The 12847-nt window shown below is 41.2% G+C and overlaps 1 protein-coding gene across 1 annotated transcript in view; it reads left to right on the top strand.

The window, feature by feature from the left end:
- The window catches only part of SHISA9 (shisa family member 9), a 293858-nt gene that overhangs the window by 257942 nt on the left and 23069 nt on the right, over positions 1 to 12847 (top strand). Inside the window, exon 3 of the mRNA XM_060033052.1 lies at positions 7158 to 7313. Within this exon, the coding sequence (XP_059889035.1) occupies positions 7158 to 7313 (156 nt within the window). The remainder of the gene's footprint in view (positions 1 to 7157; positions 7314 to 12847) is intronic.

A 12847-nucleotide genomic window follows, 5' to 3' on the forward strand; every position in this document is an offset into this window, starting at 1 on the left:
ACAAGTGGTGTAACTTTGGGTAAATCACAAAACCTCTCTGTGCAAAATGGGGTTAGTAACAGTATCTCATAGGGACTCTTGGAATAGTACATTAGTTTGTATATGAAATAATAACACCTCTCTGTTTATTATGCATATAACTGTGTTTTCACCTTCTTTATCATTAATCAATATCATCACCATTTTTCTTTGTGTTCCTTCTTTAATAAATCCTAATTTCCTAGCCTTACCTAGGTGTAGGGATGCCATGGGCCATCTGAGGTAAACCTCATGTACTCCGGAAGACAAAAGAGAAGAGCACACTAATAATTTGAAAAATACATTATCCTTAGACTGCAGTCTAGTTGGTACAGTTGTTTTCCCATAGGGCTATGGGTTAACAATTCTGATATTGCTAGACATGTATACTGGAATTAAACAACTAAGTAAATGGATGGTGGAGGATGGGAGTCAGGCTTCTCATTGTTGGGGTGGGAGGTTATAAATGAGCAAGGGGAGAAAGCTAGACTGATCCATGTGATAATGGATTAGAGTTGAAGATATCAGGATGAATTCATGTTAAGCTTAATATAGACACAGACGGTTACATATATAAATATTTATAGATATGTATATATGTATGAGTCTGTATACACACATAGATTTCCTTACTCAGTCAACTGAGAGGGACTAGAAGCCGTGAGCACACTTGGCACCCAGATTTTGGTTTCTAACACCATTCTCCAAGAAAGGGAACCAGGGTCCTTGGAGAAATGGATTCTAGGATGGGACAGGAAATAAACAAGATGAACCTGGAGCATCTTGCATTGCTAGAAAGTAAGAAAGTTCTCCAAAGAAAGGGCAGGGGGGAATGTAGAAGCCAACTGAAAGAGATTCCAATGGCCAAACCTGGGGAAATTTGAATGAAAAAACAAAATAAAATAGCATTGGATTATAATCTGAAGTATAAAATACATATCCATGTGTCCACACTAATATATATCATATATATATATATATATATATTTGAGCAAATAATTAAATGGGGAAGAAGAGACAAATCTGCTATGAAGAACAATTCCAAGTAATTTATGTAGACACTGTACTCAGAGAGGTAGAGCATAACTTCCCACTCCTTAAGTGTGGGTTATGTATAGTGACTTCCTTCCAAAGAGTATGGTATGCAAAGAGAGAAAAATAGAGTAACTTTATAGTGGAGAGATTTGAGAAACACTGCCTCAGGCAGCAATATTGATATTTATGACATCAATAATGATGTCATCATAGAATGTATCCTTGATATGTTATGATGAGACTGTCACCTTTTCTTTATGGTTTTCCTCCCCCAAACCCATAACTGCAGTCTAGTCGTGAGAAAAACATCAGACAAATTCCAGTTGAGGGACATTCTACAAAATACTTGACCAATACTCAAAACTGTCAAAGTCATCAGAATAAGGAAAAGTCTGAGAAATCCACAGCCAAGAGATCCCTCAAGAAGCATGATGACTAAATTTAATGTGCTACCTGGATGAGATTCTAGAGCAGAAAGAGGACACTAGGCAAAAACTAAGGAAACCTGAATAAAGTATGGGTTTTAGTTAATAGTTATATGTCAGTCTTGGTTTATTAATTGTAACAAATGTACCCTATTGGGGAAACTGGGTCCAGGGTATATTGGAACTCTCTGTGCTATCTTTGCAGTATTTCTGTAAATCTAAAACTGTTCTACAATAAAAAATTACAGTCTCATTGTTCCTGTATCATTACTTCACAGGATTGATATGAGGATTTAAGGAGATAGCACATGAAAAGTTCATTACCAAGTGACTGGCATATAATATATGCTCCACAGAACAGCAGTCTTTGACCATCTTGTGCCTTTCTGTGCAGTTCTTCCTTGTGATATGCCTTGAGAAACTTACTATTGTTGCCTTTCCTCTAAGATGAGCCAAACTGGTCTAGTTTGTAATAGTTGGTATCTGCCTCTTTTGCTCTGAGAAAACTAGAGCATCATCCCAGGGTTTGTAATTGAGCATTTTTACCTTAATGACCCTATCTGGATTGCATTCATTAGTCTGTTTAGTAACTAAGATATACCACATCATAACAGTACTTACATGGTGGTTACCTTGCTGTAAGTCTGCCAGATACTTCTATATAGAGTACGTGTATTTTAACTTTCTTTGAAAATGATTGTCAAATATGTGAGGCCCATTTTCTGTCTTAGGAAGGGGAACATGGGGACGTTATCAACTTCTTGTTTGCTGACTGAGGGTCTTGACGGAATGCAGCATCCCAGAACAGCAAGTCCTTGTCAGTTATTTCTAAGGATCAGAAGGAGTTGCAAAATTGTAATGAGGCAGGGAAAGTTTTCTTGTGACCTTGGGTAGAAAGTACCTTTCTACAGAGGTGAGGTGGATAAGATCTCTCTGGGGCTGAGGTGTATCTAGAAGAGAAACCATACTGCTGGGAGCAGGACATGGCTGGTCCTCCTGGATTCCCTCTATGGTCATGGCTATGCAAAAGAAATTATATACACACACACACACACACACATATATATATATAATTTATATGTAAAATATATATAGTAAATATATAAATTATGTATACACATAATTTCTTTTGCAGAGTATATTATATACTATATTATATACTATATAAAATTGATAATATGTAATTATATAAGTGTACATATACAAATACCTACTATATTACATAATACATAAAACATTATATATAAAATGTATAATATATAATACATAAATTATATATATAATTTCTTTTGCATCATATATATACTTAGTGTATGTATAAGATATAAAATATATAATATATATTATATAATACACATTATATTATATATTTGTGTACATATGTATATAAATACATACACGTTCATGGACATATATACATACTACGTATATACATACATTCAAATAGTTATTTCCTATCTTTATGCTTCTTCTCTCAGTTGACAAGGTCAGGATTTGCACATTATAACCTACTCTTCTCTCTTCACTCACCCTATTCTATTTTTCTTGGATGCCAACCTGAGCTTACCTCCCATCTACTCTTTTGTTTGTCGTCCTTAGCTGGATATTATGTGTGGAAAACTCACAGAAAAACTGGGTTGCCATGGCTGGTCCATCCTCCTGCTCAGTAAAATGAAAATAACATTTAAGAAACCCAGTCGCCAATGTCTGTTTAGTAATTCTTGATTGCTGCCCTGAGCCTGGATTTCAGTATTTCTGAATAATCAGCGCCTGGAAGCTAGCAAAAAATGACTATCTAAAACTGGCAGAAATTTGCTTCCTGTTGTTCTGAATGTGAAAGTAGGAATGTGACTCTGGGGCAGCCTCATTTGCCTTTGTGCTGGATCACTTTGGTGGGCCATCTCAGTCCTACCCACTGGCATTAAGTAACTACTCGCTGCCCCTGAGTTAGCCCAGGACTTGGGAGGAATCATCCAAAAGCAAATGCTTTATAATGGAGTATTCTGTTTAAGAATATAATTCTTTAATGAAGTGTTTAGCATTTCCCCTGGCAGGACTGGAAACAGAGTTTGAAAATAGTGGATGGGATCTGGGACTGAGGGAGCAAAGAGATGGGAGTAAGGGCTCCCACTGGATGATGGGCTTAGGTGGTGTCAGCTCTGTAACTAGTTAAGGGTCTATTTCCAGAAAAAAAAAAATACCTGCCATTAAGATATTAGTTAATTAACTTATGAAAGTCCTTGGGCATTCTTTATGCACTACTCAGTCAATTTGCTGTTTGAAATTTCTACTGAAGCTCTGTAGAAAATCCAGGGCTAATGCCGGTTCCACCTTGGTGCACTCTGCAGGCCCCATGGGAAGCCTCCCTTCTGATCAGTTCCAGCCTCCCAGAGGGATTCCGGACAACAGTTGTACTAGTCAGAACTTACATTGCACGTGATAGTAAACCCAAAGCACACTAGCTTATTCAGAAAGGGACTTCCCTATCTCCTCTGCTTCTTTCCTTATTCTTTCACAATGAAGAAAGATTTTCTTCACATGGTAGGTTCAAACTCATTTGAATTCATGACCTCCTGGCTCCTTGACTCCAAAGCTTCCCAATAGAAAAAATTCAGGGAAGGACTCTGATTGGCCCAGCCTAGATCACATGCTCACTTCTGGCCCAATCACTGTGAGGAGAAGGAGGTGCTGTGATTGGTCTGACTTGGATCACATGTTCACTGTGCGACCAGAAGGGTGAGTTACTGGCCTAATTTCCAACTGCCAGCTCTTACTTACAGCTCTGAGTAAGAGTTTTTCTGGCCACCAGAGCTCACTGTGCCCATGAACATGGTAGGTTACAAGTGCTGGGGAATTACTGTCTCCCAGAAGCAGCCCTCAAACAACGACTGATGGGAGCTGGCACATAAATACTCAGGGGCTCACTTGCCCGTGGGCTGACAGAATTCTGAGACATGCAGTCAACGCCATTTACCAGAATGCCAGAGTGGGATTAAACTCCTGTTCTCCACAGTTGCCCCTTGCTGGGCATTGCACTCTTTATCTGCCTCTTTCTCTTTCCCATCTCGCCCCCTCACCCCTTGTCTGCAGTATTGCCTGACTTCACCTCCCAAATATGTTTGTACTTGAGTCCTTATCTCAGTGACTTCTGGGAAAACCCAAACTAAGAGAGTTACAGTGATTGGCAGCTCATCACATGAGTCAAATGGGGATGAAGCAGAGTGCCTGGAACTGGTACTTTTGAATACACAGAGTAGTAGCTGTCAACTAAAATATGTGTGTGTTTGTGTGTGTGTGTGTGTGTGTGTGTGTGTGTTGGGGAAAAAAACCCACAGAGCAGCAAACAATGAGAACTTACAGTAAATCACTTCCTATTACACCAACATTTGGGCCTGATATGCCCAGGGGAAGCAGACAGACCTCCCCAGCAGGTTGCTCTGGAGAGGAAAATGTCAGAGGATGTGGGGTCCAGGCTACAGGGAGAGCTGTAATTTACATGAGACAACATTTCCACCATGACTTCATTAATCTTAGGACTCTTCCGCCCCAGCTGAATCCCAGCCAAAAAGTTATCATGGCAGAGAGACATGTCCGCCTCCTCAGATGCTGGCCAGCGGCTGGGCGACTTGGCTTATGTTTGGCGATATTCCCATTAGACAGTTGGGCTTGTGGGATGGCCCATGCATGTGCAGTGATAAAAATACTCTCCTTATCTCTGTGTCTCAGCTGTGGTAACCCTGCTTCTTTCCGTTCGAGTGTATTGGTTTCTAAAGCCAAACTTATTCTATATATGTCATGGGTTGAATTGCCTACAAGCAGCAGTGCTTGAGAGAGGGGTTCAGGTGTATGAAACTCTGAGGGAGTAAAACACACACACCTCTCTAAGGTTGTGAGGGAAACAAAATAGGAAAGATAAAGGAGCCACACAGGGATGGGGCTCTTAGTTTCAGATAAAGTCTAGACCAGGGGTTGTCAAACTATGGCCCATGGACCAAATTCAGCTGCCACCTATTTTGGTAAATAAAGTTTTAAATAAAGTTTTATTGACACACAGCCATGCTGACATAATGTCTATGTCAGCTTTCTTGCTACAAGGGCAGAGTCGAGTCGTCTCTGGACTGGATGGCCTGCAAAGCCTAAGCTATTTACATTCTGGCCCTTTCCAGAAAAAGCTTGCTGACCCCTGCTCTAAACTTGTCTCAACCCATGGGAGCTCTGGAGCCCCCCTTGCTCTATAAAGTTATCCCTACCTTGAGGCAAGGGCTGGTCTTGGTACCCTAGTGTCAGCTGGGCGTTGGTTGTCACCCACCCTGGGTGTTAAGGGTGAGGGACATTAAGCAGATTAAGCCCAGGATGGTGGCTCCCATCAGCCGAGAACAATTTTTTGGATGGTAGGGGCACCTGTGAATTCTGAGCAACTGACACAGTGGCTGGGAAATGGGTACACATGCTGGTAAAGGGGACCTTTCAAGGCACTGCTAGCAACTACTGCCATGTTGATCTGGATCTCCAGATGTGTTTCATGAAGATGGAGGGAACCCTTGCTTCCTGCCTGAAACTGAGCCATAATTCTCTCACCTGGACTCCGTGACTCCCATTTCACTCTTGCCTTCAGTCCGTCCATCCCATTGTTCTCAGGGTGAAGACAGAAACCCTTAACCGCTCAAAGAATAATTCCTGAGAGAAAACTTCTTGAACCTTTTCCCCCATAAATTCCAGTCCCTCTAAGTAGCCAGTATACATTTTGTGTGTTTTTACCTATTTTTTTCAGTCTTTGCAAACCACAGCACACAAAAATATGCAGATTTTCTTTTCTTTAAACCAAACGCCCTGTTATGCGCATTACTTTGACATTTGCTTTTTTTGCCTTAACAATATAAACCATAAGAAACTCTCCAGTCTGACGTGTATAGTTAACTGATATTGAACTCATTTTTTAACAGCTGAATGATAGCCCATCATATGTGTGTACATATTATGTGCCTAATACAGATGTACAATAATTTAAGCATTCCTACATTGATAGGAGTTCAGGTTGTTTCTGTGTGGTTTTTATTTTTCACTTTACAAACCATGGTGCAAAGAACAGCTCTGAACAAATATCCTCACATTCTGTTGCTTGTAGGCTGAAGGCTCCATCCCTAGAAGTGGTATTATTTGGTCAACATACACATGCATTTTAAATTTCCATACACGCTGCCAGATTCCTTTCTGCAGATACAGCAAATCATATGTCCACCATGAGTTTATGAGACTGTCCAGTTTCCAACATCTTTGCTAGATTGGCGTCCTTCAGTCCTAATTTTTGCCAATCTCTTGGCAGGGGAGTGGCCTCCCGTTGTCCTGACTTGCATTTCCTTGACTGTTATTGAAGTTGGTCATCTTTTTATATGTATATTGCTTTGATAAAAGTAGTCCCCGCAGTGATAGGACCTTATGTTAATCTGGGGGGAGATGGAAGTGTTCTTGGGGAATCCTTTGCTCTTTACCCATCCATCCTCAGGTGCTCTCCAATGCAGAGTTGGTTGTTGCCGATATACCTGCCCATCCTCGGCTGCCCTCCCTCTTGTGTCCCCAAAGGGCGTGGAGTTTTGGTCTCAAGGGACGTGGCCATGGTGGGAGTGGGTAGAAGGTCCTGCCCCATTGGTGACCATCTCCGTCTGTTCTCTTCACTTCTAGACACCACCCAGATGAACAACGCAGTGCCCACCTCCCCTTTGCTCCAGCAGATGGGCCATCCACATTCCTACCCCAGCCTGGGCCAGATCTCCAACCCCTACGAACAGCAGCCGCCTGGCAAAGAGCTCAACAAGTACGCCTCCTTGAAGGCTGTCGGTAAGTGCTGTTTTGTTTCTTCTCTCTCTCTCCTGTACTTTTCTGTTCCTTCTAGATTTCCTTATCCCCTATTTTTTTTCTACTCCTTTTTCTGTCTTTCTTATCTCATCTATCTATCACCTATCTATGTATCTATCATCCATCATCTATCTATCCATCTACTATCTATGCATCATCTATCTATCCATCCATCATCTATCTATCTATCATCTATCTATCTTTCAAAATTTCCAGATGTAAACATTTCTGGTGTTGGGGGGTGGGGGGGGAGCCTGGAGCTCCTATTACCTGAGTTCTTATCAAGTGCCAGACATTGCATTGGCCCTTTTATAGACACTGTCTTATTTTCTCATAGCGCTCCAAAGAGGAAGGCATAAGTATTGCCCCAATTTTCAGATTAGGAAAACTGAGACTCGGGGAGGCTAATTTAACTTGCTCCCATTCAAGCAGCCTGTGGGCAACTTGAACTTGTGTTTTTATCGCTGCAGAACCTGTGCTCCTGCTGCTCTCTTCCCACAGCCCTGGGTGGGTTGGGGTTCAGTCCATTCCCTCGATTTGTACATGAGGGAGTCTGACAGTGACCCAGGTTCCTAAACAAATGACTCATGGCCCCGTTCTATAGGATGGAAGCAGCACCCGCAGCAAAGTCAAGCTTTGGGGCGGGCAGAAGACTCCCAGACCCCATATCCTAATTTTGTTACAAACTCAGGACAGAAACCAAAGCACAGACATGATCACATGTCTAGGCTGCTGTCGGAACCACGGTCTACAGACATCAGATTCATAAAACAAGCACGTTGGTGCCCAACAGAGGGCCAGACACATACTTGGAGCTTAGCGTTCGAACCAGAAGTCCATCTTTAGGAATTCCTATTCCTCAATCTCCCACGATTTCCAGATGGAACCATTTGAAGAGGGCTTGAGGGGTGCTTATAATTCTGAGGGCACAGGTTGTGCTGCCTAAATTCCAAGCCTCGTAGGACTTTACATAGTAATCTCCCACGTTTCCTGTTGAATTTCTCCACCCACCTCAACCCTCATCTACACCCATGACCACAGATTTCTTCTATTCCGTATTGTGTGTTTGCAGAGCACATACATCCTAAACGTGTTCAGATAAACTCAGATGTTACTAGGAAGGGAAGGGAGCTGTTGCCTAGGAGAGAAAGAGTCAGGGCATCTGTGCCAATGTAACTGCAGAAGCCTTCATGCACTGTTCAGTGGCCCACCTCCCTTTCTGAGCCTTGCACTTAGGTGATGAAGAGCATCTGCTGTTATACTTGATTCTTGTTTTGCATTAAAAAAAATCCACCCAGACGTCTTTTTCTTTTTGAACTGGTCCTATTACCCAAAACAACTCATTTCTTCAACTTAGGCCCAGTGTTTCCTTCCCCCTCAACACCCAATAGCTCTTTGGGTAAATCATAAATGGATCTTCCAACAGAATTCCTTGATTCTGTCCAGCATTGACTCAGGGCTTCTTGGTATAGCAAATGTTTGCAGTGCATTTGGAATTAAACTTGCAGTCTGAAAGTTTATTTGACACTCCTTGAGTAACACTTTCTTCCACAAAGCCGGGACTCCTGAAATGTTTGTTGAATGAAGGAATGAGCTTGTCTTTGACAAGAATCAAAGAATAGCTTAGTTGGAAGGGAGCACCCCTATATCTTGTAAAAACTCTGAAGGGTCTCACTTGGGGTACCCTCCTCGATCCTGGCTGTGGTTGATGTGACCCTCTTCTTCTTGGTCCTTCTTTTCTGACTATTACGGGAGTTCACAAGCTTTATCTGAGTCACTGGTCCTGTGAGGTCCCGTGAGGGGCAGACTGAGCGAATGCATGACCCGATGGGTTACCCAGGAGTCCAGAGTCTGCCTGCCCAAATGAAATGCAAATCCCATAATAAACATTATTTCAAGGGTTCTCTATTAAGGCATAATGTGACTGTGCTGTGAATGATGAAATGCATTTCATTAACAAAATCATTACCACCCAGTAGAGAAGTTGTTTAAAAAATGGTTTGCTGTAGAAAGCTCTGCAGTCTCTGATAACCAGACTCATTTTCTAAAAATTTCAATTCAGTAAATAAGGGGAGACTTGGACAGCCTTTAGTGTTAACTGCCAAGTTCAAAAATACCTCTGGAAAATCAGTGTTCTCTTGGAGACTTTAATATTCAGAACATCGAGTGGGTTGGTCACCAAAACCCCCTGACCTCAGCTTCTTTGTGTGAAAAACGAAGAACCTGAACTCTCTAGTTTCCAAGCTCCATTCTAATTTTAAAATTGGAAAATTAAACAGTTCTACTCATTCTAGTCATTAGAATACCCGTGGACCATTAAATGTGTCTCCTTCATTCACTACCAACTCTGGGGAGAAAAGGGTGGGAATTATTGGTAGTTCCTGAGATAAATTCTTGCCAAACAAGACTTCCCATCTATTTAATTTAATTTGATTTGATTTAATTTAATTAATTAAATCAAATTAATTTTTAAAATCAATTTTTTGATTTAATTAAATCAAATTAATTTTTATTTTATTTATTTAATTTTATTTTTGTTGTTTGCTTGTTGAAATCACACTCATTCATGTTTAAAGAGAGCTCCTTTCTTTCTATAATTCAGGGATTTGGGAATGTAACATCTGGTCCTATATAGCATGTGACTACAGAACGGTCTCCGTTCCCAAGGAGTTCATTGGCCAGTTATTGTAAAATGTTAGCATACACTAGGGAAATGTAAGAGGCTAAACCTCACTGTACTCTGTACAAGAAGGAGTGATGAAGTTGAATGATTATTTGTTCAACGCTTTCATCCGTCCTGCAGACATTTAATCTGGTGTCCCTTGATTGTAGGTCCCACTGAGGCATGAACCAAGTCCGTCCCTTTCATCGATGTATCCCCAGCATGTAGCACCATGAAGGGATCTTTTCTCTTTTTTTTGAACTAGTATTTTTATTCATTTCAAAAGTTCTTCCCTTTTTTCCTTTCTTTACCTTTTCCCATCCCCCACCTGCCATTTCAACCATGTAGAGCTATGTGGGAAAATTGGTCTCAGCAGAGCACCAGAGAACACAAGCATCAAATATCGCCTTTGGACTATGTAATTAAAAAAAATCTTGTTTTATCCATAACTCAAATATTATTTTAAGCATTTAGTCCATGTAATAGTAACAAAATAAATGCTCACTTCAGTGTTTTCAAAATCACTCCAGAACTCACCCTCGGCTCTTCTTCTCCTTGGGGTGAATAAACTTGGGGGTCTGTATTTGGTGATCCACTGACATCTGCAGAGGTCTGACATGTTCTAAAACTGCATGATTCCTGGCTTTTTCCTCCTCTTCTCTGCCGTCTTCCACGAAGGGTAAAGCCCACCTCATCTCTGCTGGCACAGGACAAATCGGTTATTGCTTCTGTGGCCTGTGATCACTCATGAAGGGATCTTAATAAGCCCTCCCAATACATATTTGTAAAACCACTGAATAATACCATGTGACAGACACCACCCCCATCATGTCAGGAGCATGAGATCATCAGCAAGATGGTGGCATATAGCACTGCCCCTGCAGTTGGTCAGGACTGAGTTTAAGATCCAGTTCATACGTTTATTGCAGAAATTACTCAACCTTCCAGGTCTCAGTTACCCCATGTGTACAACGGAGATAATAAAAATATCCAACTAATTGTCTATTGGCAAGATTTGATGATACACTGCAGGGAAAGTGCTTACCCTGGTACATGGTCAGCCCTCAATCAATACTGCCCCATATGAAAGTCTCCAGACCAGAATTGTTTGTTGGTCATATTTTTCCTTGAATTTCCAGATACACTGGTACCTTGATTAACATGCAATTGGTAGATTTCACTTTGAAGGAAATAGAAAGTTGGGTCCATATCTTCACTCTAGTTTGATGGGAAAGATGTACCTGAAAGCTAACTCACTTTGGGACTCTGATAAAACAAACAAGCAAGAAGCAAACAGCAGATGACTTTTCTGAGTTGTGCTTAGGGCCAGCAAAGAGGCGGCCCAAACCTCTTCACTCTCCCCGTCAATAGCCTGGACAGTGAAGGTCCATATGCCCAGAGCTATGACTCCTACAATCCATCAGAGAAAGATTCTGTTTCACTCCATTAACTCTCCTTACTGAGTCAGAAATGTGGGTTTAAACATTTTCTAAGTATTTTCTAAAGTCAAGAAGTGTGCGTTGTTCTCGACTGAGCCAAACTGTAACCTGAAAATTCAGTTAAGCACACAAATCCTCTGGCCTGAGCCACCTGTGGATAGGTGGTTACAATGCAAGGACCCGCTTTATGGTTCTTCATGGGTCAATGTTTGCAAAGACAGTTGTGAAAATCTCCCGAAGGGTCACCTGATGATTCGGAGATGGGTGATTCCTGCCTCCAGAACTGGGAAAAGACCGCTCTGTTATGTAGTTCCTGATGGGCTTTGCAAGTGGAAATTGACGGCATGTTGGCATTTAGCTCCTATTGGCCCCGTGTCTAGTTTTTCCTCTAAGTGTCTTGAGAGTTTAAATCCTCAGCTGCTAAAGGTTCCTGACCGCATGCCCTTCAGATGCTTTAGTGCAACTTACGCTGCCCAGCTAGAGAAAGAGACAGGAAGTAACAGCATTATTGATAAAAGGCTGTGCCTTTTTTTTTTTTAATTCAAGAATTTAATAAGAAAATATTTTCTCTGTTGCTATTTGACACTCTATGGACTATTTTCCCAGTACCATGTTACATTTTCCAGTAGCACTTTTTACAACCACAGCAACAATGCACTTAGCTGTGGCAGGAATTCTTTTTTGCTCTTTCTGTAGGAATCATGTGTGAAAACCCTACGTGATGCCTAAGCCCCTCAAATGTGAATTAACCTCTGCTAGTTTTTCTTTTGTCATTGTTATGGAGGAAAGTGAGCTAGTATCATTGACCCAAACAGCACACCTCTGAAGGAGGTATCAGTCCCAAGGTCAAAAGATGGGGAAACTGAGGCTTGGTATAGTTAAGTAATTTTCCCAAAGTCACACCCAAAGAGCCAAGACCCATATTTGGGATAGCCTGATTCAGGTCATCTTCTTCCCACGAAACGATGCTGTCTCTCACAGAGCAATTTCTGGCACCAGAGGTTATAACCAGGCCAAAATAAAAAAAAAAAAGATTGAAAAGGCCCATTTTCCTCTTTGTGGGGGAGGACTTACTAAGCTATGAATTGTTTTCTTTGTTTGAAGGTAAAAGTTTTCTCATGATGCTGAGTACAATTGAGGTATAACATGTTTAAGGTGCATTACAGTTGAGGTATAATTTCTTATGAATAGTATACTACTCAGATTGTAATTTCACAATAGTGTGACTACTGAAAATATACATACACTAGGGTCATCAGCATCCCAGTAAGGATAAGAAATATTTTCCTCTCCCAGAAAGTTCCCTCATGGCCGCTTCCTCTCAATGCCGTAGGCCCATCCTCTTTACATAAGCATTTAATTTTTCACCCAAAAAATATTTATCTAATGTCCATTAGTGTCACCAAGCCCATAAT

This window comes from Delphinus delphis, chromosome 15 (genome assembly GCF_949987515.2).
Source record: "Delphinus delphis chromosome 15, mDelDel1.2, whole genome shotgun sequence".
Taxonomy (NCBI): domain Eukaryota; kingdom Metazoa; phylum Chordata; class Mammalia; order Artiodactyla; family Delphinidae; genus Delphinus; species Delphinus delphis.